General features: G+C 38.4%; 1 protein-coding gene across 1 annotated transcript; it reads right to left on the bottom strand.

The window, feature by feature from the left end:
• Positions 1–1,446: 1,446 nt before the first annotated feature.
• Positions 1,447–25,074, bottom strand: usp36 (ubiquitin specific peptidase 36). Its single transcript, XM_074656592.1, has 20 exons — positions 24,944–25,074; positions 19,637–19,902; positions 17,941–18,162; positions 16,518–16,628; positions 14,045–14,147; positions 12,970–13,037; positions 11,920–11,990; positions 11,734–11,816; positions 11,517–11,628; positions 11,267–11,407; positions 10,476–10,576; positions 10,246–10,384; positions 9,813–10,160; positions 8,148–8,372; positions 7,602–7,726; positions 5,147–5,818; positions 4,720–4,940; positions 4,275–4,457; positions 3,684–3,799; positions 1,447–3,502 (listed from the first exon to the last, which is right to left on the bottom strand). The coding sequence occupies exons 2-20, from the start codon at positions 19,887–19,889 to the stop codon at positions 3,371–3,373; spliced, it is 3,426 nt and encodes a 1,141-aa protein (XP_074512693.1). The 5' UTR covers positions 19,890–19,902; positions 24,944–25,074; the 3' UTR covers positions 1,447–3,370.
• Between the last annotated feature and the right edge of the window lie 1,903 nt (positions 25,075–26,977).

Raw genomic sequence — 26,977 nt, forward strand, 5'->3', positions numbered from 1 at the left:
TTTGTTTTTGTAGCCAATGACACTTTTTGTATACTGCTTGTTGTAAAAAAAAATTAAGAAAGTTTTGAAAGAAAAAAGCACACAAACTTTACTGATTTTTGTATTTGTGTTTTTGACCATTCTTTGGAATTAATGCCAAATTTCCCCAATATTTACCTAAAAATGTATCGAAAATAGCTTTATTATAAACATTATTTAATAATTATATTCCGCTATTTCCCAATAGCTGGTAATTTATTTCATACATTTCCAGGAAAAGAATACAACGTTTATTGATATGCTTTATTTCCAAGTCTTCTGGTAAATAGATAATAATTAGCATAATAACTTCTTTGAAATTTCTTTAAAAACTCCCTGAATCTTGACATTAGCTACCAGGTTACTGGTACAGGTTAACTGCTAATGTAATGACTGGATGACTGGTGCCTGATCAGAAGTGTCTTCTATTAGTTTTGGTTTTGCACCTCTGATGAAGAGCAGCCGCTTCTCAAGCCTAAGCGCTCTATTTTAATCATTATATGCTATTTTAGCACATAATTATTAAATAATGTTTTTAATAAAGTCATTTTTGATACATTTTGAGGTAAATATTGGGGTAATTTGGCAGTAATTCCAAAGAAATTTAAAATAGGTTACTTTATAATATCACCTAATTAGCATGGAATTTGTGTTACCATAAAATTACTTTTTGATTTTCAAAACCCCACCAAATGTTGACAAAAGCAGACCAAATTTCATCTACCAGCCCAACGCTATTTTTACCCACCTAATTTAATGAAAAATAGCCCAGTGGGGTAGAAACTAGCCCAATCTGAAACTCTCTATAAAGCTCCGTAAGGCCGAGGGGAGCTGCAGATTCAGGCGATAGTTCTCTGTAGATTCATCGCTACAAGGGACCCCTTTCACATTGTCATCTGATATTAGGTATTGTAAAAATATCTATAGCTGCTTTAAAGTTTCAGTATTCCCGTCTAGCTAATCAGTGATGTCACAGCAGGTGTTTGACCTCAGGTTTTCTGCCTTTTTGTAACTCAGTTTTCATCGTTTAAATGTGACATAAGCCTGATACAGTTCAATTGGCCTAACAATACATTTATGTATAATAATGGATTTAGGCCAACAAACATTTCACCAACCAGTCTAGTTGCAGGTTACATCCACGTCTGTCCAAAAATGTCAGCACTTAATTATTTTATCCTGTTAGACATGAGTGTGAAATTGTCATAATTAGCATGTGAATTCTTGATTTATGGCCAAAATAGCTTGACCTTTGACCACCAAACTCTAATCACTTCATCCTTGAGGCATAACAATGAACAAATGTGATTTCGCTGATCATTCTCATAGGATTTTGATACTGTGAATATCAAATCCTTTCTACAGTGCCATCATCAAATTACAAGTAAAAAAACAAAACAGTAGAAGACAGAAAGATACACACTCCGCTCACAAAAGTCACAACTTTATTGCACCTTTATAGTTAACTATAGTGTGGTAAGAGCCTCTTTCATTATGAAAGGTCTCTTCCCTGGTCAGAAAAAGGTGGTGCAAAATATAGAGCCATCAAATGCAAACATGTGGACCGTCCGTTCACACCAGCAAATGTTCCTGTGTGCCAGTTTGAGAGTCGCACCCTACGTCGATTTCACAGCCGACAAACATGTCCTATCGGAATTAGTCTCTCTTGTACTGTACACACTACAGTGACAGGGGACACACAAATGAGCTAACACATTTGCAGATTCTCAAGTCAACATCCACCGACTGATCCGAGTATTAGTAGCACATTAAAGATCCGTCTTTTCTTCTTTAAATTATATATTTATAACATTAAATCCTATACTTTTTTTTTTTTAATAGCCAATTCAAGGCAACATCTCTAGAATGAAAAGAAATGCATGTGGGCAAATCTTTACAGCGTCGGAGGGAAACGGGTAGCACAAGATGGACTGTACAGGCTTCTACGCTGGCAAAGCATTTTTGTTTTTAAGTTTCTCTACGCATCTGTGCCCGGACTGGTGCGAGATGATCCCATGGTTTCCACACCTGAAATACTTTTGTATAAAACAGTTTTTCTACAGGATGTACAAGATGCAAAGTGGTTTGGTGGCTACTCTGATGTGAAACAGAGATGAAGATGGGTTACAGGATGTCTCTGGGTTCCTGAGTCTTAGCCCAGTTTCTAGGTGACCAGCATGAGCATCAGAAAATTGCATAGAGATATAAGATACAAGGAAGGGGGTGGGGGGGGAGAAATTATTAGCGTGTGGCAGTCCCATTCTAACACAGTGCCTGAAGTATAAAATGTAACCCCTTTATTTCAGTACATTGGTGAAGAACAGTTTGTGAACGCTGCACAGTAGAAAACAACCTCCCAACAACCCCAACTTCTGCTCTGCAAAATGCACGGAAAACAATAACTTCCAGGTAAACAATAGAGATATGATGAAACTTATATAACGTCCAATTGCGTTGCTCATCAGTGTCGACACTTCCACAAACAGTTAAACTGTTAATCGGCAGAGCATTCTTTTGTGATCTTAAAATGTATCCACATTCAATCTGAAATAAACTGAATTTGTTTAAGGAGCAAAAAATGAAAGCACAACTAAAAACAAAATTCACCTTTGTAAATTTTTTAAACTTAAATTTAGACATGCATATTTAGAAAATAGTGGCAATTTTTAAAGCTTAATTTTACCAACAATATGCAGGCAAAATTTGGTCCTTAAAAAGAAGCCACGTGGCACAGACACTGCAGCAAAAATAAAAGGTATTAAAATAGGAAAATCATACAGAAATCTAAAATAATATACGTTCTAATGAGTAAAGATTTTTTTGATCTTTGTAATTTGGTATAGAATAATTTCAAGAGAAAGTTAAAAATGTCCAACTAACTGAGCCCTTGTGTCTGCAACAAGTATGCTCTGAGATTGTGTGCAGTTTCCAAAACAAGACAGCCAAAGTGTTACTTTCTCATTCTTAGCCCACACATATCTAATATGGTAATTTAATTTCATAGTAGCTCATGTCGGGGCAATAACGAAAGCTCAAAGGAGGCCAACACAGTTATTCATTTAACATGGAGGTGTAGGGTTTTCTGTTAAATACTGCATGCATAGAAAAGTGTGAGCGAAGCCAACATTTCATGTTTGTTTAAAATTGAGATCGAAGGGGCCGTCAGTCAGATTGCGCTGCTTTTGAGCTCAAATCTAATTCAAGAATTTGTGTCTCGATTTAACACAAGACAGAGAGATTTAAAAAAGAAAAAAAAAAAAAAGAAAGAAAGTGAGAAAAGGTACAGAAGTTTGGTATACAGTATTGTTCTCTCGATTTCCAGTCAGCATGACCTCAACAGCAATCTGGACTCTCAGCGACGGACTCCAAAAGCTCTCTTCCCTCCAGGCGTTACAGACCACTTGCTCCGCCGGTCCTGGATCTTCTGGAAGATGCTGCTGCCGCTTCTCCACTTCTCTCTCTTATAGTTTTTCATTTTCTTCACCTGTTCATTCCAACAAAAACAAGGGGAGTAGTTGAAGATGAGGGACTCAGCTGATTATACACTAAAGAAAACATACTTATTAATATTATATTTAATTTCTGCCAATAGATCCCCCGGAATGCTACACACTGTTCCTTTAAGATGACATTCTTATCATTTCTTGTTTATTTTTTTTCTTCACCTTTCCCCTGTCAAAGTCTTCATCCCACTCGTCGATCACAGTGTCACATCTGGCGTGGCGGACGTCATCAACAGCGTCTCTACTGATAGCAGAGATCTCTCCATCCCAACTGAGGACTAGATAAGACAAACAAAACCTATAAAATGCATATATAAAAAAAAAACATCTTTTGCGACAAATTATCAAAGTATTGTCAAAGATTCTCATTTTTATAATGCATCGCCATCAGAGCTGTCAATCAACTCAAATATTTAATCATGATTAATCGCAAATTAATCGCACATCTGTTCAAAATGTACCTTTAAAAAGGAAGATTTGTCAAGTATTTAATATTCTTATCAACATGGGAGTGGGCAAATATGCTGCTTTATGCAAATGTATGTATATATTTATTATTATAAATCAATTAACTACACAAAGCAATGACAAATATAGTTCAGAAACCCTCAGGTACTGCATTTAGCATAAAAAATATGCTCAAATCCTAACATTGAATTTTCCTCACCAAAATTTAGCGCAAGTTTGGAGCGTTATATAGGCTCCATCGCGACAAGCTAGTATGCTAGTAGTAAGAATTCAATTGTGTCTCACCGTTGGCTCCGTAGGCCTTATCTGTGGCGTTCCTGAGCAGCTCCTCTACCACCCCACTTGTCTTTTTGCCGTCCCAGACTACAGGACGGGTCAGGGTGTCTCCTAACTCACTTTCATCAGTCGCCGGCGCCTGGCTGCGCTTGTAGCCGTCCTTCACTTGGCTGTCCCACACTACCATTGAGGCTGGAAAGAAAAAAAAAGCAGATAAAAAAAAAGAAAAAAAAGATTAAATCTGACATTCTCAGAATGTAGTGAGTCATGCTCTCTTACTGTAATTACAATTCTCGGCAAATTAATCTAATCAATACAGAGCGGGATTGAACGTTCTGTGTTGGCAAGTAAACAAGATTTTTCTCACTGCAGTTTGCATAGCATGAATGCATGTACAGCGTGTGTGTGTGTGTGTGTGTGTGTGTGTGTGTGTGTGTGTGTCACGCTCTCATACCTGTGCTTTGTTTACTTATTTTGCCGTTCTCCGTGGCGTTCTTCTTGGAAGGGGGTTCCACTTCTTCGGGCTCGACGTTCGGCCCGTCCGAGCATCGCCTGCTCTCCTCCCACAGTCTCACCTCTTCTTTTAGCCTCTTCTTCTTTTTCTTCTTCATCTTTAATTTCTTTTTCAAATTTCCCGAATCATTCTGAACGACTGCGGCCTTCGTCTCAGAGGTGCTGTTGGGAGAAAAAAAAAAGAAAAGTAAGTTCAGTATGTTTATTGAAAAGCTGGCTGCATTGTGGGAGTTTCTGGAGGTCAACTGGTTGTTATAGAAACAAATATTTGCCTCTTCTTCCAAATTATGAACTGAAAATTAATTTCCGGCAGCAATTTTTTGAACAGAAAACACACATAACTAAAATAATCCTACAATTCAACCCACCTCTCTGGTACAGAACATGATGGAGTTGTGTCCTGCGGAGCCTCCACCAGCTGCATCTTCTTTTTCTTCTTCTTCTTCACTGAGTCCCTTCCCTGTTCTTTCTGATTTGATTCACACTGCGTTGGGGTTGAGTCAGCTAATATAGGCTTTTGTTTAGACTGTTCTGTATCTGGGTGGGATGCAAGGCTCCATATGCCACCGTGACACCAATCCTCTTCCTGGGTTGACGTGTCCAGGTGAGACGGGACGCACTCCCTCTCCTCAACTCTCTCCCCATCTTCGTGCTCCTTCTTCCGCTTTTTCTTTTTCTTCTTTTTCTTCTTCTCGCTGGCTGATTCCACGGCATTGGCCTGCGTCGCCGTAGCCGGGGACGACGTCACCGGCTCCGCGTCGCGCTCCACCTCAGAATGGCGCCGCTTCTTTTTCTTCTTCTTCTTCTGAGCTGGAGCGCCGTTGAGGTCTGGTTCCTGGACCGAGGAGCTGAGGTTGTTGGAAGACTTGGGGCTCTTTGGGCCGGCACTGTGGAGCCCGTTGGTTTTAAGAGAAAGGCTGGCGTTTGGTTTTTGCAGTGTGGAGAGAAGGGACTGTTTCTGAGGGCTCTGCTGTTTGAAGGATCCACTTGAGTGGGCAAAAGGCGATGACTGGACTTTAGGTGAATGGAATGGACCAGCTCTGGGGAGAGAAGAGGAGAAAACATCTGGATTTACTCGGCCGCATTGGGCAAATCTGCATTTCTTGTTCAGAGTTAGTTGTTTTTATTCAGTCATCACACACAATACAACAAAATATAATTAAAAAGTATAAATAGTCTAGACAGTGCAAGCAAAGTAATTAAGAGTGAGAGTTAAAGGTGCAGTGTGTAGGATGCAATCATCTGAAACTTTAGATATAAACGGCTAATAATTATTCTTATTTCAGGTGATTAAACACTAAAGAAAACAGTTATCAATATTATATTTCATTTCTGCCAATAGATCCCCCAAATACTCCACAGTTCCTTCAAGCAATGATTGAAAAGGCACCGTCAGAATGCTTACATGCATATCCTACATTCTTATCAACATAAGATACCCACCTGAAATAAAAATAATAAAATAAAAATCATTCACACTTTTAACCCTCAAAAAACCCAAAAGCGAGTTCTTAAAATTATGTTAGCATTGTTCCATAATTTAATCCCAACAAAGGAAATACATGTCCTTATAATCATCTGTGTGTACACAGTCTAGCAGTGACTTTGTTTTATCTCTGAACATTATTTACATTATTTTATAAAATACCAAATCATTAAATTTCATAGCATGAGACTGTATAAATAATGTATTTGTGTGAGCAGAGTAACCAGCAGAGGTGGGACCAAGTTATTGTTTTGCGTGTCACAAAGTAAGTCGCAAGACTTTACACAAAGTCCTAAGTCAAGATTGACAAGTCCCAAGTCCCACATTTTGAGTTTCGATTTCTAAACAGGTCATAAAGGGCACCAAACTCTTCACCAAACGTAATGCCATTTTAACAACAGAGTAAGTGCCGCCAACTCAGTAAAGTTGGTTCTTCATAGTTTTCTCCTGCAACTTTTAGTCAACCAAAACAAAACACAACTTTTCGGGGATTCAGCAATAAACAACAAAAGACGAAAATTCTGTTTATTCAGTTCAGTTTTTTCTCCCACGAGAGAATCCTCCTCCCAAACAAATCAATAAAAGATGATCTCTCCAAAAGTAAATAAACCCAACATCTCCAACGCTGTCGGAGTTACCTCCGGTAGGTACTGCAGTGGATCGCCTTCTTGCACACACTTTTTAAATAACATATTTTTTCACTGTTTGGGTTTGGAGGGAAGGTATCAAGTATTTTCTAGTCAAAAGCCTCAAGTCCAAGTGAAGTCACGAGTCACTGGCGTTAAAGTCCAAGTCAAGGTGCAAGTCTTTTAAAATTGAAGTCGAGTCTAAAGTTGTTCTTTTTCCTGGAGGCTAAATAATTATAGATGATGTAAATTTATGAATGTTGGAAAAATTTGAATGTCTGCTTTTTTAATGTAAAGCAGTTAAAAGTGAATATGAGCTGAACATAGCGTAACATGTACAATATGATGTTGTATATAGTATGTATATGATGTACATGATTTCGGACCCCAGGAAGACTAGCTGGTCTGATTGGTATCAGCTAATGGGGATCCTTTTTTAAATAAATAAATAAATAAAAAACTCCTCAAATTTGTGACTCAAGTCCAAGTCATGTGACTTGAGTCCACACCTCTGGTAACCATCCTTATTGATAATAGGTAAGAAACTATTTTTGTAATAAGACTATTGAATTTATGGTCGTTTTAAATGTTGACCCCCCCCCCCACACAGTAAGATATGTAAGGAAGTATAAGCGAGCAATAGATCATATACAAAGTCTTATAATTTATTTGCTATTGACTTTGAAATGTTACCTGTAATATAGTTCATACCTGTGAGTGTGAGTGGGTGAGGCAAAGGTGAGGGGGTTAAGTTGATTTTGATGCGTGGGGTCACTGGACAGCTGGCGTGGCGAAGGGGGTAGAGCATCAATGCTGCTCGGTCTCCGGCTGCGAGCCTGCAGTTATCGACATAAATAAAAACTTGGTGGTCTAAAAAAAATAGCCATGAATGTGACAAAAATAAGGAAGAGAATCAAATGAGGAAGAGGAAGATTAAAGGGGATGGCAGGAAAAGATGGAGGGAGGGAAAACAAAGAGGAAGAGGGTATGGCAGAGAAGAATTAGAAATGGTTAGAAAAAAAGAACAAACTGAAGGAAAAGAAGACAAACTCTAAACAAGTGCTACCGTGTGGTTGATTAGACAGGCACACTTGGAGGAACAACACATTACAAAAGTAAGCTAGAAAAGGAGAGTTACTTGCCTTAACATAACTACTTATTGAAATCAATGGTCATATTTTGGGATAGCAGTGTAGAGTGAGGCAGCAGGAAACCACAGGAGGTGGTGCTGCTGCTGTGGATGGGAATGAAGTTCACCTTCTTGGCTGACAGGGCCAGTTTCTTGGCAGGAGGTGGCGACATGGTGCTGGTGGCTTCGGACGTGATGTTGTTGAGGGCCGGGGGTTTTATTTTCGCCGTCTTCTGCTCCTCCGTGCTGTGAGAGCGCTCCACGCTCTTGGCGGGGGACGCCAGGCCGTTGGAGCCTTTCCGTGGGGTGGAGGGAGTCTCTCCGACCGGCGCGCTTTTGGTGCCCACGGAGTCCTGGCGGAAACAAAGACAGTGGTTAGGGTATGCTTCTGTGCAGCTACAGACGGCTGTTATGCATCTCCGTTTAAAACTCCATAATAGAAGTCTGCTGTAATGTCTGGCTCATTTTACACATAATATTCCATATACAGTTTGCAGTATGCATCAGTATGCTTATTCAAGGGGGCTACATGATGTGGTACACTAGAGCTGCAACATTAAATCGATTAGTTGTCAACTATTAAATTAATCGGCAACTATTTTTAATAATTGATTAATCAATATTCTGATTCCAGCTTCTTAAATGTGAATATTTTCTGGTTTCTTTTACTCCTCTATGACAGTAAAACTGAATATCTTTGAGTCGTGGACAAAACAAGACATTTGAGGACGTCATCTTGGGCTTTGGGAAACACTGATCACCATTTTCCACCATTTTTAAAGACTAATTAACTTGTATTTTTACACAATATACTCAATTTGCATTAGAGCTGAAACAATTCATCGATTAAATCCGTTAGTAAACTGACAAATAATTTGTATATTTGGTAACTATTTTGATAGTCAGTAATTTTATCTAGAAAAAAAACATCGAAACATTCCCAATTTCCAGCTTCCCAAATGTGAGAATCTGCCTCTTTTCTTTAATTTATATCATTGTAAACTGAATATCATTGGGTTTTGGAACATTTTTATTTTTGCTTCGACAAAACAAGCCATTTTAAGATTGCACCTCAGGCTTAGATAACCCTTTGAACTCTGCACCTGAAATGGTCCGTCAGTGCCTACATTGGTATTTTTACTTATTGTGATGTCACTTCTTGGAGTATCTTCAAATGCTTCATATCCCTCAAATCTCTACAACCTAAGCTACAAGGTTATATAAGTCAATAAACCATAATAATTGACAAAAGTATTGAAATTGCGTCATAAATAAAAAAATATATATACAAAAATCTCACGTTTTTTCATAAAATCTTACTAAATAAACACAAAATGTTGATCCAAAAGATTTCTAAATGTAGAAACGTCTTTTTTCGTCAATGATATTGCATGTTTGATATCGTCACCGTTAGTGTTTAATGACGTCGGTGCCGCCTCGTCATCGTCTCGTTTTAGTCATGGAAAAAAAGGTCGTTGACGAACATATTTTGTCATAGTTTTCGTTAACGAAATGAACACTATATGGACACAGTTTTTATCAGCATTATAGTTTTTCTGTTCCCCACGTTGTTAAATAACTTGTATGCATTTTGCGGACACAATATGTTTTTAGATCACAATAAGCGCCTTAATACTTTCACATCTAGTCTTGATGATAAAACTCTTTGCACATTTTGGTGCACCAAAACTATATAAATCTAATAGATGTTATCAAATGATAAATAAACTGCCGTGATCCTGCCTTTGAGCTAATATTTGGTTTTGTCTGTGCTTCTCCAATGCAAATATTACCTTTGAGTCAGAGGTGTCGGCAGAGGAAGAGTCAGACAAAGACTTAAATGAGGTAGACGCTGACATGCCTCTGCCCTCGCCACCTTGCTGACGGCTGACCCCGTTGTTGGAGGGGGTCGGCGTGCTGCTGCGGGACTGCGCTTGGCTCTGGGGAGATGGCTTCTTCAGCTTCTTGAAAGGCTCCTCGATAACCGTGGGACCGCCTGGCAGCTTCGGCGGGCCGTTGGCGGACGACGTCCAGTTGGAAAGTCTGGGCTGTGGCTGAGAGCTCACACCGTTCCTGGAAATTGGCAGGCCCAAACCGCCGTCCATGGACTGGATCTTACGCAGTTGTGCAGGCTCGAGTTTCTGAGAAGAGGAGTATTGTATTTAGAACCTGTGTTAAAAACTGGGCTGTACTTTTCTACTCACATCCAGTCATCTTGTTTCGTACCTTTGTGACCTGCGGGGAGGAGAGAGGCCCGTTCAGGTTGGCCCTCTTTATCTGCTCAGACGACACGCTGTTCTTCCCAGGATGCAACATCGCCTGCTTGGTGGTCAGTCCATCTGCATTCTTCTTGGTTTCAGGGATCCTTTAATACAAGAATCAAGACTCTGGTTTATTTAATTATATATCCAGACAAAACCTTGTTTGATCTCTGGCAGCCCTCCGCGGTGTCTCACCTCAGGTAGAAAAGCACGTAAGCCTGCTGGTTCAACACCACTTTGATGTTACTGGAGTGCACCATTGAATCATTCATTTGGTACCATTGGCCGTTACTCGCCTGAGAGGAAACAAGGAAGAGATAACATCTTTAAAATGAAGCATGTATTAATTACACATTTATTTAGTTACAGTTAAACTATAAACAAGTTCAAAAACAGATGCAGATTCAGATAAAGCAGTTTACACCGAGGTAGTTATCTTTTCAATTACTCTGCCTGTATTAGGCCATTGTGGGCAATGTTGCACATTAATAAGAAGGATTGCTTTATGGCAATACTGGAATTATAAGATTGTTACAACTAATATAGGATTGTTACTCCCTAATGAAAATTTTAGGAGCATCATCCCAAATTTTAGGAGCACCATTTGATTGACATACAATACACATTCATATTTGTTTTCCATCTTAAAAAAGGTATAATATGCAAGAATTAATTAAAAAACAATGTATAGACTGATACAAAAACAATCCCTCTCAATCATCACTTATGCCCCACTAGAAGTGTGTGGTGGTGTCTGTTTCTGCAGAGGAAGGACATTTTAAGTAACTTGTTAGTAAGTACATTTACTTTGGGTCTTAAAGAGCATCCTTCATGTTTTATTTGCCTTAATCATGTTAATTTCTTTGTTTTTATTTGACTTTACTGTCTGTTAATGTCATGTTTCTGACCCTCGAAAACAAAGAGGCTCATCTCAAGATGTTTATCCTCAGATTTTGACATCATTTATGCACTTCCGCTCATCTTACCTTGACATAGCAGTAGTAGTGGCCAGCGTGACAACTGTAGCCAGAGTGCACCAGAACAGCGTAGAGGCCGTACATAACAGGATCGCCTGAGCTCTGAGACATGTAGGGGCGGATGTTCAGGAATTCTGGGTAACCAACGTCCTGGAGAAAAAAAAAAAGAAAAGAAAAAGGCAGACAGAAACATGAGATCACTGAGAAATGAGACGGCTCTTTCAAAAAACAGCCAATAGTGTGAGACTTCTTTGTTAACCTTTGTTATTTTTCCTCCGCTGAAGTTGGCGAACCTCTTCAGTGAAAGTGTCAGCACGTTGGATGTTCGATGGACCGTGAAGCGCTTGGTCGCTGGCACTTTCTTTTTGCACCTGGAGAGAAAAATAGAGTGATGATACGCGATACAAAACGATGTCTAATGCGAATAGATTTACTTAAAAGCTAAGATGCTGTCAGAGTAGATGAATGACACTTACTTGGCACACATGTAGGCATTCTCTCCACTTAGTACGTCTGGTTTAACAAACAGTTCTAGGGCTCGCACAATGTTTGCTGCTTGCTGAAAACAGAGATAGTTGGTGTTGCTGAGGCCAGTTTTAACAAAAATATTATTAAATATTTCCAGAGAAATAAAGGTTATATTGAGATCTTGTGCAACGTACTCGAATCTCCACAGCGATGTCCAGGTATGGGTCATACGTGTCGGAAACACTTTTACAAATAGAGCATTTCACTGAAAGACAAAATTAAAAACAAACACGATGCGATCAGTGATCAGTGATTACTGGAATTTTTCACACAAGCCTCTGTTCTACTTCCTGTAAACAGAAGAAACCAACTGACTCTCAGAACAAACATTGAGGGGAAATCCCTTCACATTTAGCACTCTCCTCAATATTTACATTTCAGATCTGACTGTTAGTAGCTACTCAACCAAACTGACACTTGAAACCAGAAAATATACCAAAATATGACACGTTTCTGCATCTTAAAGATTTATGATTAAACTTAAAGTTCACTCATTAACAGGAGGGGATTTGGTAAATGCTATTTAATATCATGGAGAGTATAATATAAGTAATATAATAAGAGTATAATAATATAATGGAGTGGAGAGACATGTTTTCCTGATACTTTAATATTTGATTTAAGATGAGAAATACAATTTAACTTTTCTAGGGTTGCAACTAACAAATTATTTTCATTGTCAATTAATGTGCCGATTATTTTCTTAATTAATCGATTAGTTGTTTGGTCTATAAAATGTCAGAAAATGGTGAAAAATGTCGATAAGTGTTTCCCAAAGCCCAAGATGACGTCCTCAAAAGTCTTGTTTTGCCCAAAACTCAAAGTTATTCAGTTTACTGTCATAGAGAAGAAAAGAAACCAGAAAATATTCACATTTAAGAAGCTGGAATCAGAGAATTTTGACCTTTTTTTCTGAAGAAATTACTAAAACTACTATTTTATAGTTGACAACTAATCGATTAATCGTTACGTTAACACCTACTACTTTGGATCTCCATGTATGAACGCAGCGTGAAGAGTATTGAACTACATCAAGCTGTTTCAGAATGTTGACACAGACATTAGTGTAGTCTGCTTGCTAATGGATCAATATGCAATAACAAAAGAAACAAATGTGGTAATTCATTCATGTGCACAGCTCTAGAGGCAATATTATTCTACATTTCATTAAAGAAAGTCAATACCTCTTGACCTGAGGTAACCTCCAAAGATCTGGTGAACCAGCGTTGTGGCCTGGGTCTGCCTGTCGAGCCTGCAAACAGGAAGGAAAAAAAACATCAAAACAAAATTCACATAAAACCAGGCATCCGCTTATCCGAGGCCGAGATAGGCTGAGCAAGGTAGTCCAGACGTCTCTCTCCCCAGCAACGGTTTCCAGCTCTTCCTGACAGATATGAGATATGTTATCTCTCCAGTGTGTTCTTTATGGGGCCATTATTGAAGCAAAACTATTTGCAAATGTGTGTGGAGAGAGGTGTGTAACTGTATCTGAACCTGTGTGTGCGTAATTAGATTTGTAAATGTGTAAAAGAATCTCTTAATGCATACTGAGATTTGTGAATGTGTATAGCTGGACCGGAGAGAGCAGACACACAGACATCCAACGTTAAAGATTAAAGTAAGTGCTCTACATATAGTGAGCGTCATCTTTTCTTATAAGATGTCCGGTGTAATCGGCGACACCGGTGTTGTCTCGAGTTTATTAACCACTGGGAAGATATCCTCACTGTGACATCCCTACTTCCCAAAGCTCATGACCATAGGCTAAGGTCGGATTGACAGGTAAATCGAAAGCTTTGCCTTCCGGCTCAGCTCCCTCTTCACCACAACGGTACAAAGCATGCATTACTACTGATGCCGCACCAAAATGCCTGTCCATCTCAAGCTCCATTTTACTCTCACTCGTGAAGAAGACCCCAAGATACTTGAACTCCTTCAATTGGGGCAGCAACTCGCAACCGGAGGAAGCCATCCACCGTTTTCCGGCAGAGAATCATGGCCTCAGACGTGGAGGTGTTGATCCCAACCACTTCACTCGACTGTTCGGTGCACGGGCACAAACAGCAATCAGAGATTTCCTCTCAGCAACTCATACTCGCATAGAGGTGACCCTCTCGTTCTCCTGACTAACAGACGCTTGCCAGCGAGCTTCCCTCCCAGGTTTGGCTCCAGGAGGGCTCCCCAGTAAAACCAGACAGTTTTTAAAAAAATACATACTCATGCTTTGAACACTTTTAAGAAACAACAATAAAGCCTTACTTAGGGTAGCCGTTGAGACAGGCTTTCTGCATGGCATCGATGGTGTACCGCAAAAATTCATGGGCGTCCTCCTGGCTTCCAAAGCGAAAATGTCTGGCAATTTCTGTGGGAGACAAAAGAGCCTGTTAGCTTTGTGCTGATTAAATGTTTCCAACTCTGAGTGCATTAACATCAATTAAGTGCCTTATGACAATTATTTGTTTTAGCCACACCACTTAATGAAACAGGAGAGTTCAGAATAGCACACATTTTTTTATATTTGAATTATGACATAATTAAAATATAAAAAAAGACAGACAAAAAATGTGGGCTTTCAATCACATCACAATCCTCAGACACGCTGAGAACAAAAGGACAGCAGAGCAGCGAGAGGAAACATTAAGAACCCTTTGTTCTGCCAACATTTGTATTCTCTAAAAATAAGTTTCTGCAAAACAACAGAGACGACGCTCAATAAAAGACAAGTGCTCGGATTCATAACCTGAATATTTCCTGTCAGAATTTAAAGGATACAAACAAGCGTGTGTTCTTTAAAAACATTCATAGTATTATAGAGTAGCAGGTTATAATGTGGTTTTGAGTATTTAAGATGTTTACATATGGCAGGTAAGCACATGGACACATTATAAAGTGATTATCATGGAAGATGATTTATTTAATAGAGCTGTGTATTGGCAAGAATCCGGCGATATGATAATGACCATGATACAGTGGTCATGGTTCAATATATTGCGATACTGTAAGCAAGGCGATATATTGCGATTTTTTTATCTAATGCATTTATCACAGTCCCTGGAACATCCAACATCATAGCACTACTGTTTGTGCAATCTGAGCCGCTGACTGCCACAAATCTTTGCATGTAAACTATTAATTAAAACTCAATTGTGTTTTTGAGAATCAATAAAGTATCACAAAACATAACATTGCAATACGGTATACCGTTATCAAGGTGTACCGGAAAGTTGACGGCTATCATACCGTGTATATTCGCTTATCTGCGGTGTTGAAAGATACAGACAGGATCAGTCTGGCTGTGCTGTCAGTATATGAGGCCGTGGCTCAGATAGAGCGGGTTGTCCACCAATTCGGAAGAGTTAATAGTACAGTAACGTTTACAGTAACGTTAATACTGCCGTTGCTTAGCAGCGGTGTTCTTCACGACTTAACCACTTGAACGCCAAGCATATTGTGTGCATGACTTCCCATGTTGTAAACACGAGCTCACAAGTTTTATTTGAAGGCACCATAAATAATCGTAGGACATTATTTTAAAAGCTCACTGTTGATGTTATTTTTCATTTGGTAGTTAATTTAACATGCATGAAAAACCCTACTACGAGGTTAGTTCCTCGTGTATCTCAGTCATGCAGCTCAACAGCCATGACCTCATAAGCAGCTTACGGTCACTTAGTGACTTCAGCAGACTGACGTCTCATCTAAAAGACTCACATTAGAGATAATGTAGCTTTAAACCCCGTTGCCTCTACAGTTATTTCTTAATGGAAAGCTGGTAGGAGAATGTGGTCATCACCACATTCCCAGCATCGCATCTCTGCACATTTACGACAATGAGTCACCCCCTGAGTGGGAAAGAGGAATAAGACACCGTGCGTTAATGACCCGTTCAGGGCACTTCTCAGAGACATCTTGACAATATGAACGCTGTGGGCAAACGATTGGGTGGTTGTGGTTTTATTTTGTTTGCAAAGCTCCGGCTGTGAGATCCTGGGGTGATTTCAGGATCAGCTCTAGTGTGATGACATAGCGCTGTATGGGTTTTTTTTTTTTTTATAGGGGGGGGCGTAATAAGCAAGAGGCACAGATGTTGAAATTTCATTGTATGCATTAACATTGCTCTAGCTGTGGAGGGAGGTTTCTAACTGCGGGGGTGGCCACCAGCTAGATGAATGCAAAGAGAAACACATCTCTGAGTCGTGGTTGAAAAGGAGGGAAAAAGGGTGGACTGTACATTTTTTTTGTGCTAAAGCTGCTCCTCTCAGCCCGCAGTCACAAGGAGACAGAGAGGGCATCGGGGAAGGAGGGGTGAAGGGGAGGAGGGAGAGAGAAAAAAAAAAAGAGGCGCAGGAGGTGGAGACATGATTGCAGCAGCACATAAGGAAGCAGCAGGCAGGTAGGGAGGGAGGGAGGGAGGGAGGGAGGGAGGGAGGGGACGGGTGGAGGGAGGGGAGGGAGGGCTCCTGTGAGACTACAGCACACAGTACCTCACCATGTCAAGGTGCAACTCACACCTCATCGCTACCCCCTACATGGTGTTCATTCACAGCCCGCAGTCTCACCGCTCCACTTTTTGCACTGCAGTTACCGGCTGTCGTCACATGAGACGCTGTGGCCGGTGTTGCGTCATCACGCCTCCGGCAGCATTCGACCAAAAATCAGGTGTCTGTGACTCCTGACACTAGCGAGCACAAAGCGCTCAGACACAATCGCACAGTGTTGCAGGAAGTCTTACTTTTCAGGTCTCTGATGAAGGAGACAGGCTTGATGGCATTGCCGGTGTTGGCAAAGGCTTGGATGATGTGGTTCTGCATTATACAGATCATACAAAAGCCTGACTGGTGACCTGGAACACAAAGAAAATAAATCAGTCATTGACAAAATTAAAGCACAGAAATGTGTTATTGTGACATGATTCAGAAAAACATTATTGTTCATAACAATGTAATGTTGTACACTAGAGCTGCAACAATTAATCCGTTAGTTGTCAACTATTAAATTAACCGCCAACTATTTTTAATAATTGATTAATCACTTTGAATATTTTTTTTAAAGAAAAAGAAGTCAATATTCTCTGATTCCAGCTTGTTAAATGTGAATATTTTATGGTTTCTTTACTCTTCTATGACAGTAAACTGAATATCTTTGAGTTGAGGATGTTGGGCTTCGGGAGATACTGACATTTTTCACCATTTTATAGACCAAACAACTAATCGATTAATCAAGAAAATAATCGACAGATTAATCAACAATGACAATAATCGTTAGTTGCAGCCCTAGGTCTTTCATGTGGCTCCTTCATACAGTAAGTAAAAAAAAAATTAAAAACACAGTAAAAACATGTTGGGTTAAAAAACTAAGTCAGAATTAGGCTGATGGTACTCAAAGAAATACTTCTCAAAAGCATAGCAACACAAGCAATGTGCTAATTATTTTCTGAATTTATTTTTTTTCAAACAAATATTCCGTATTTTTTTGTGTTTGAAGGTGAAAATCGGATGAAAAATAATGATTTGGAATATTTTTTAATCAACTTGAAGGATATACTTTGCTTTTACTGCATTTACTTAAAATCTGGGGGGGAAAAATCCAGGTATTTTTCAGTGAGCAGTAGTAGAAATTGAAAATGTATGAGCCTTACATACAGTTTGTGTATGACAATTCAGTGGTTGTAGAGCCTTTATCTAGCAGGTTGTCCCTCTTAACAAATAGGGGCAAATTAAATTATGCCATTTTAAAGGCTCAATTATGGCATCTCAATGCCTTTGTCACCTGCAATACCACAACATAATAAGTCTTGATGAAATGAAAACTTACTCAAGGCTATTCATCTGCAGCCTTCCACTGGTCTGGACTAAAGTGTCATTTATGATTTTACAATTTAACCTTCAGCTCTGAAACGTTAAGGTCAGCAAGTCTTTATTCTCTTGGCTTGTTAAAAAGGTTAAGTTAGTAAATCATAAACTGCTGAATGTTTCAGAGGCTGAATAAAACTGAGTGTGAACAAAAGCACTGAAGCAGCTGTTTTTGTTTTTCTTCTTCAGCTGCTTTGGCTTGCACTCACACATGTGTCTGAGCATACAGTAGGGTAACAGTAGCAGGGTCAGAGTCATTTCCAAAATGTAAAAAAAAAGCATGAGCATGATTCAAATACTCACAGGCACGGCTGTGCTCCTTTGAGAGTAAGTAGTTGGCGAGTGGCGGGGTGTAGGTGAGACACTGCACTGTGGAGTTGAGGAAGCAGGTGTTCCCCAGGTTGTGGAGACCGGCTCCCACCCTGTACACGCGCTCCCATTTAAGGGTGAGCTTGTTCCCTTGAAAGAGCATCTTCTGTGGGGCAGAGATCCCATCGCTCTGGCCTCCAACTACGTTGTCTGAGACTGAAGGAAGAGTGCAGTCAATTATGTGACATCATAAGAACAGTAATACAGAAACTGAGGTTGTATGGCTAGCACTAGGGATGTCACCAGCACCGATACTGCGGTAATATGTCGATGCCAAAATTCAGAAAATGTTGCGGAACTTGTTTTTCTACAGTACCGTAGGTAGCATCAGGGCTTGAGACTAATGCTTTGGCTATACTTTCCGTAAGGACGTCGCATGGACATAGCTGACGTGGAATCGTGACCAAGGAGGGTGAAAAGAGGACATGTCACGCGTCATATTATTGGGGTACAACACCGAGTCTGCACTCGCCGAAATTGAGCCAATAGCGACGCACAACCGCAGCTCCAGTTACACTGCACGTGTCATACCCCATAGCTCAAGACCCCTGTCCGAGCCTCTTTCAATAGGCCCTTTAGCGTGACGAGGAAGTGCTTGGATCTTTTATACTCCATGTGGGTTTCTCTTAATGTGCTTAATCACGCATAAAAGCGTCCCGTCGTCCTGGGGATGATAGAAAATGAGTATGTGATGCAGTAAACTCACTATCGACATGTCCAGGAGACTATTTTTTCCCTGATAATGCTACATTGTTAACAACAAATCTGTGTTGAAATTGGCAGGACGAGAGCTAGTTAACGTTAGCCGTTAGCTCCGTGCAGCACTGTGCTGCTAAAAGCTAACGCTAACTAGCTCTTGTCCTGCTGATTTCAACACGGAGGTACCATTGATTTACATTACGATGCATTCAGGTTCTCTATTCAGTACAAATGATATGATAATATTAGAAATTAATATTAGAATTAGAAAGTAAATTCTAATTCTAATATCCCAGAAATCCAGCCATATAGAACAACTACCGGACATGTTTTAAATAGTCATATAATAGCCTACATTTGACATAACTAACTAACTATTTGCTGAATTTGACAAAAACTGTAGTTGATTAGAAGCAGAGCAGAACGGAGGCATTTACACTTTTGTATAATATAAGTTCATATTTAAGTTGTCTATGCAACATATCTGACAATATTGGGCTATTTAATATGCTATTAATTAATTAATTAATTAGGCATATTTCCAAACTGACATTTTGGCGGTTGATTATTTAATCTGCCAGACAACTACACGGCATATGCCAGCTAACGTAAACCCTGCTTGTAAAACGTAGTTTTGGGTAAGAAACTCAAATAAATCCAGTTGTTTGAAGGAGATATTTTCCCAGCAATATAAAATAGATAATAGAGAGGGAATTATGACCTGTTTAACTTACTAACAAAAAACAGTATACAAACGGTAATGAAGGAGAGTATGTTCTTTACCGCGGTATCGAATTGGTATCGAGAATCATGGAATTTTGCTGGTATTGGTATCGACTAATAAATTTCTGGTATCGTGACATCCATAGTTAGCACCAGTGGGCAAAAGATTCATATGGAAAATGTGAAAGAGTTCAGTCTGAGAGCTTACCTTGCCTCTTTATTTGGGCCGGCTCTGTGGCCTTCTGGCCCGTAGCGCCCTCGTTCCTGGGGTTGAGGATCACATACTTGTTCTTCAGGCTGTCCAGCTGATAGGAGAAACCCTTGCTGGCGGGCTCAAACTCTATCTTCTGCAAGAGGACTTTCTTGGCAGAGGAGGCCAACAGTTTGTTGAGGTCGCCCTCATCACCCGTCTCCTTTCGACCAGGTTTTAACGCCTCCTTGAGTTTATCCACTATCGGCATTGTTGGAACATCACTGCAGAGAAAGTCAGGGTCATAAGTTGTTCACAGAATCACTTCACTGGCACAACACGAAGCTGCACAAAAAAATAACACTCATTTCCCTACATCTTATTACGGCTATACCTTATTCAAAAGCACCTCACAGTACCTTGACTGTCACCATGATCGGTGTTAATGGTCCTTTTAAGCTGAACAGGACCAAAAGTAAACCTTCAGTTGATCAAGTAAATGTTGAATTTATCTCTCAGATAATCACTTAAAAGCCTAATAAAGCCCTCTCCAGGCCACGAATCCTGACGTGGCTCCACAAGAGATATAAGGACTGTGTGCATCTGAGGAGCCAGCTGGGTCTTGGCAGCTGTCCTCACAGTTATGCAAGACAGCAGACGTTGGTAACATAGGGTGGCGGAGAGTGTATGAGATAGGAGAGGACAAGCATTAGAGCACATGAGGTGTAAACAGTTGCTGTTAACTGCCAAGGCAAATTCTTATTCTTTATTTTTTCTGCTTCAATGTTTTTATTGTTATCTTCCACCAACTGGCATGTTTCTTCAGTAAAGCTGTATATTAGGGCTGCAACTAACGATCATTTTCATTGTCGATTAATCTGTTGATTGTTTTCTCGATTAATCTTATTATTAGTTGTTTGGTCTATAAAATGGTGAAAAATGTTGTTCAGTGTTTCCCAAAGCCCAAGATGACGTTCGGAAATGTCTTGTTTTGTCCACAACTCAAAGATATTCCGTTTACTGTCATAGAGGAGTAAAGAAACCAGAAAATATTCACATTTAAGAAGCTGGAATCAGAGAATTTTTACTTGTTTGTCCTTAAGAAATTATTCCGATTAATCGATTATCAAAATAGTTGCCGATTAATTTAATAGTTGACAACTAATTGTTGCAGCTCTACTGTATATCATCAGGACTATCAGAAATGACAGATAAAAAAAAAATTGAATGAAAGATATTAAATCATTTGCATTGTGCCGTCCCTTTAAATACAGAGTAGTTGAGTACACTAAAAGGAACATTTCAGTGTAGATAACAACACCAGTGAATGACTTCTGATTTATCTTTGATTTTCTACAAAAGGCAGCAGGCTGGCAAAATGTGTTCAACGCTGACCGAGGAGTGAGTAAACAAATCACTCAGTCTCCTATTGCCTCAAGGACGTAGCCGAGGTGCCCCCAAACACAACAAACCCTCTTAAAAGTGAAAGCATTACACCATGTAGATGTTACAGTACAACACTGAGAGGCGTGGAGCACCACGAGAGTCGTGCTCATCAGAGTGGGCAGTGACGTCACGAGGAGGGAAGGAGGGCTGAACATGCATTGTATGCACAAGGGCACGCTGACCTTCACGTGCGGCTGATACAACTAAAAACGACACAGCAGCCTCACAGGGATGCAGCTAACTGCAGTGATGCAACTGCAGGACCAGACAGTAATACAGAGATTATTATGACATCATGACAATTAGTCATTTTATTTTAATGTAGCACAAAGAAACTTTCTAATGTTTGTTTACATTTGGATTGTCTCTGCAGCGACAATGAGCAATCATCTGAAATCCTGTCATTAAATTAAAAGGATAGTTCTGATTTTTTTTAATGTTGTAAGGTGATATGAGCCATTCACAAATAGGTGATATCTATGCATGGGTATTAGCTGAGGCTACAAGTGCTAATATCAATACATAGATATAGTATATGGTCTTTTAGTGCACATGCATTTAGATGTGAAGATGGTTAGTGGGCGCCTGGCGTGAGATCTGCAAACAGAATCACGCATCGGAAATCACAAAAGACGTCACCTTCAGATGGTTGAAACATTTTTTGGTCCCAAAAATACTGATTTTTTATGAGTTTTGCATTCAGGTATATCCATACTCTTTAGTTGTACTATTTCAAACAATGGCTGTGTGTTTAATATGTAATGACCTCTCTATATGAACATGAAAACAAGTCTCACTCTTATGTCCTTTAATGACTTATACACTGTCTGCTTCCTTCATATTTTGGCGGTACTCCTCACGCTGACACGCTTAGATACATCAGTGGAGTTTTTCATTGTTTTCTGTCACTTACAAATACATCTGACGATGCAATCACAGGCCAAACATTAGAAGAAAAAAGGGCCATTTTTCTAAGTTTTTGACAAAAATACAGATAATATTATTAAGTGTGAATATGCACTAGCATTATATATTAGGACCAATACATAGAAATGGTTGGAAAATCGACAAAGTGAAGTTCATGGAGCCTAAATGAGACAGGCTGAATTGTTGCAACATGTTAATTTTACGAGGACTGCAAAAATGCATTAAGTCTTAACAGCTGCATTGTACGCCTGGGTTTTCCAATATACAGAATATATTTGAGTGGCCCACCCAGATAAATTTGCCAAAATCCAAGACGATTTCTTTTTTTTTTTTTAAATTGTATTTTTTTATGTCTTTTTTTTCTCCATTCATCTCAGGTCCATGTGCACTTAAAAAGTGCAGGGTAAAATTGAAATGTTTGTCAGAAGGGTGTATTTGCAAACCTATAGACTAGAAAAATTACTCCCTAATTAGAAGTTATCTTGTACAGTAAATACAATGCTGAGTTGCAGCAACCACAGGGGCTGAGCAACACACACAATTTGTCAACATTTTTACACATTTTGAAGCTGCATTTAGAACAACCTCTCTTCAGGAGCTAACATCTATCAAAAAATAAATTCCCACCCACCCATTTTCCTCTATTTTCTCATATTTCATACACAAAATGATTAATTGAGAAAATATTTAGCACATTAAAAATAATATTAGTGGCAGGCCTAATAGTGATGTTAACTTTTTTTTAATTAGCCTATGCCCATATCAGCTGGATGATAGAGTGAGGGGGACATGTGATGACTTCAATGGCTTCAAGGAATATTGTAAATCACAACTGATGAAAAAAAAAAGAAAAAAAAGAAAAGTGGACCATGTGAATTGACATTTTAAGATAACCCCATTTACCAAAATATAAACAGCAAATTGAGTTGCATTAAAGTTAATTTATCTTTTGGCATCTTTTGTGTTGATTTTAAACATAGAATAAAGGAAGTGGTCACTGCAAGCTGCAGTTGTTTCAATTAAATAACAAACACATGACCAACATGCTGCATTGTTATTGCACTGTATATAATGATGTAATGTATTTTCTATCGTACCTATTGTTGCTGTCGTGATTTTATGTGTTGGACCCTGTCTTGGCTATAGGTCTCACTTGTAGAAGAGGTTTTAATCTTAATGTGACGTCCTTCTGCAGGACAGATAATAATACAGGACAGATAATGCACTATACTAATTTTGAATAGTCTCGTCTGCACTATATTCACTTTTTTTAATAGTCTTGTATCACAGCTGTTACCCTGCACTATATTCAGTTTTAACAGTTTTCTTCATCTCCTTGTATTTTTATATCTGGTATATTTTTTTGCACTTTGTACTACTAACTTTTTTCCTGCCTTTTTACTAACATGTTTTGCACTAAGGAACTGTGATGCTGGAAACTTGAATTTTTCCTCGGGATCAATAAAGTTACTACCTATCTATCTAGTTAAATAAAGGTTATATATATATACATATATATATATATATATATATTTGTGTTGCTGACACAAATAAAGCTGCTGGACCAGTTTAAATGACAAGCAACCAAAAAGCAAATACTGTTCATAAATAATAACCAATAATAAGCACCTTAAAATCACAAGTATCCACTCTTGGACTTAAAAAAATGAGACTTTACAGGAGCACCTGAAGGCAGCACAAGCTATTTACTGTCACTTCACTTTATGTATTTATTACATCTACCCTACCTGTTTTACAAGTGCAATTACCTCAGTTTACATTACATCTATTTTTATATTTTATACTTCTAGTGTAACACTTCTGTTTATATTTATGTATTACATCTACTTTACCTGTTTTATTTGCTTTATAACTGTGTGTGTTTTACCTGTTATATGTTTTACCTGCCTCGTTTAGTCTTGTCAAGTATTTGTTTTAAAGCACTGACCAGAAGTGGACACTGTGAATCTCGTTGTATTTAATACAATGACAATAAAGCTTTCTATTTTATGTGACTTTACAGGAGCACCTGAAGGCAGCACAAGCTATTACTGTCACTTCTAAAAAAAAAAAAAAACTATTCCCATATCAGCTGGATGATGGATATTACTGGATGAATATTCTAATCACGTCTGATAAAAAAAACACAAGTAAACAAAGTGGACCATGTGAATTGATATTTTAAGATAACATCATTTACCAAAATATAGACAGCAAATTGAGTTGCATTAAAGTTAATTCATCTTTTGGCAAACTATTATTATTATTATTATTTGTGTTGCTGACAACGACAGCAACAAAAAAGCAAAATACTGTTCATAAATAATAACCAATAAAATCACAAGTATCCACTCTAGGACTTAAAAAATTTGACTTTCCAGGAGCACATGAAGGCAGCACAGGCTATTTCTCTCACATACACTGTTGTTGCTTCATTAAACAACTATTTAACCACCTAATATCAAGGATTTTCCAATTCTGTAGTTCTTTATTATCATTAAAGACTAATACTAGTCATTAATATCGACTCCACTAGCCTCTAGTACACCAAACTGGAGTCAACTCTAGGGCCACTCATCATCATAGCTTCAATGCTAGCTTGCTACCACAGCTAACCACAGCTAACCGTAATGTCGACCTCAAACGGTGTCACGTTTGGACACAAAACCATCGTCCTTACTTCCACATACACCTCCTTTCTCTTGTGTTTAAGTATTGGTAGTTTCCTGCTGCAATCTGTGTGTGTTTTCTGCCTTTTTAAGCGCTTGACAGTAGCAGCAAATTAGCCATTGAAGCTAACTTAACGTGGCTAAGCCTCAATGTGGTGTTAGCTAGCATCTCAGGCTAACAATCCACTAACCGCCACATCCTGCCTCTTTATTTAACTGCACCAAGCTAGAAATATACTATTAACAACTATTAAGTAAACCCAAGTGCGTATTCTTCGCTCACCTTTCGTTCAATCGTCCAAAAACGTGTCCAGTAGAGAGAACAGTGCTCTCGCTTCCTCAGCTGTAGCTCTCGGCTCTGCTATTTTCGCCCATGCTGCATTATCAGAGGGCGGTGACGAAGGAACGACGTGTGATTGACAGGTGTGAAGAGCCAATCAGAGGACAGGTCACGCCGCTAGCCGGAGAAGTTCAGCCAATCAGCGCTGACTTCCAGCATCAGCGCTGTTTACCATTGATGCTATCTGCTCGATTCATGTTAACAATTATTATTATTAATATAACAACAAAGAGCAACTATAAATCATCTATTGTGTGCAAGCAGTTATGTTTGGCTTGAAAGCAAAGCTGCACATGGAAATCCTGCACATAAAATCGATTCCTTAGTGTCAATTTGTCTGATTTTACCAAATATTTATTGTAAAATACCCACATATTTCATCCATATTAGGTTTAATGCACACTTGTAATTCGATTAGCCAGCCTATTAGCCTATTCATAATCATTATGCATAATAACACTGTTGGAATGAACACATTCCTCTTATCACAGTAGTATCAAAGAAAATACTTTAATTTCATCCTTGAACACATTTAAACAAATGCAATATTATAATAATTATTAATAATAACACTGTTGGAATGAACTAACAAATTCCTCATATCACAGTAGTATCAAAGAAAAGACTTTCATTTCAGCCTTGGACACATTTGAATAAATGCAATGTTATATTCTGTAATTAACTCTGAATTATTTCATATGAAATTCTGGATGAAATGCCCACATATTTCATCCATATTAGGTATATATGCAGACTTGTAATTTGATTAGCCAGCCTATTCATAATCATTATTAATAATAATAACACTGTTGGAATGAACTAACAAATTCCTCATATAGTAGCATCAAAGAAAAGACTGCAGTTGCATTTCATCCTTGGACATATTTAAATAAATGCAATGTTATATACTGTAATTAACTCTGAATTATTTCATATGAAATTCTGGATGAAATGCCCACATATTTCATCCATATTAGGTATATTTGCAGACTTGTAATTTGATTACCCAGCCTATTAGTCTATGCATAATCATTATTAATAATAACACTGTTGGAATGAACTAACAAATTCCTCATATCACAGTAGTATCAAAGAAAAGACTTTCATTTCATACTTGAACACATTTAAATAAATGCAATGTTATATAATGTAATTAACTCTTAATTACAAGCTGCACATGAAAATCCTTCACATAAAATCACCTCCTCAGTGTCAATTTGTCTGATTTTACCAAATAGTTATTGTAAAATGCCCACATATTTCATCCATATTAGGTATATTTGCAGACTTGTAATTTGATTTAGCCAGCCTATTAGCCTATTCATAATCATTATTAATAATAATAACACTATTGGAATGATGCCCACAAATTTCATCCATATTAGATATATATATATATATATCAATAATCTGATATTTTCAGGTGGAATTTCATTCATTTATTCATTCATTTCATTCTCACTGTGCAATATCATTTTCCACTTGTGCAATTTTGTTAATAGTCTCTTTATTGTCAATACTGTATATACTGCTCCTATTTTTATACTTCCTTCTATTTAAATGGTTCATATTTTGTTACACTTTGTTTAGCTCTTTTTTAATGTGTTAGCTGATGCATCTTGTTTTTTGCACTATCCCCTTTGCCGCTGTACACTGCAAATTTCCCCACTGCGGGACTAATACAATTTTATCGTATCTTATCTTATCTTAAATGTAGACTTGTAATTTGATTAGCCAGCCTATTAACCTATTCATAACCATTATTAATAATAACACTGAACAAAGAAAAGACTTTAATTTCATCCTTGAACACATTCAAATAAATGCAATGTTATATACTGTAATTAACTCTCTTTTTATTTCATATGAAATTCTGGATGAAATAAAGGATGAAATCCTGAGAGTATCATTTTGATAATTACACATTAGTGCACATGGATGGGCTCGTGAAGGAATGTCTGTGGATGTCACATGTTG

The sequence above is a fragment of the Sebastes fasciatus genome, chromosome 13 (assembly GCF_043250625.1).
Source record: "Sebastes fasciatus isolate fSebFas1 chromosome 13, fSebFas1.pri, whole genome shotgun sequence".
Taxonomy (NCBI): domain Eukaryota; kingdom Metazoa; phylum Chordata; class Actinopteri; order Perciformes; family Sebastidae; genus Sebastes; species Sebastes fasciatus.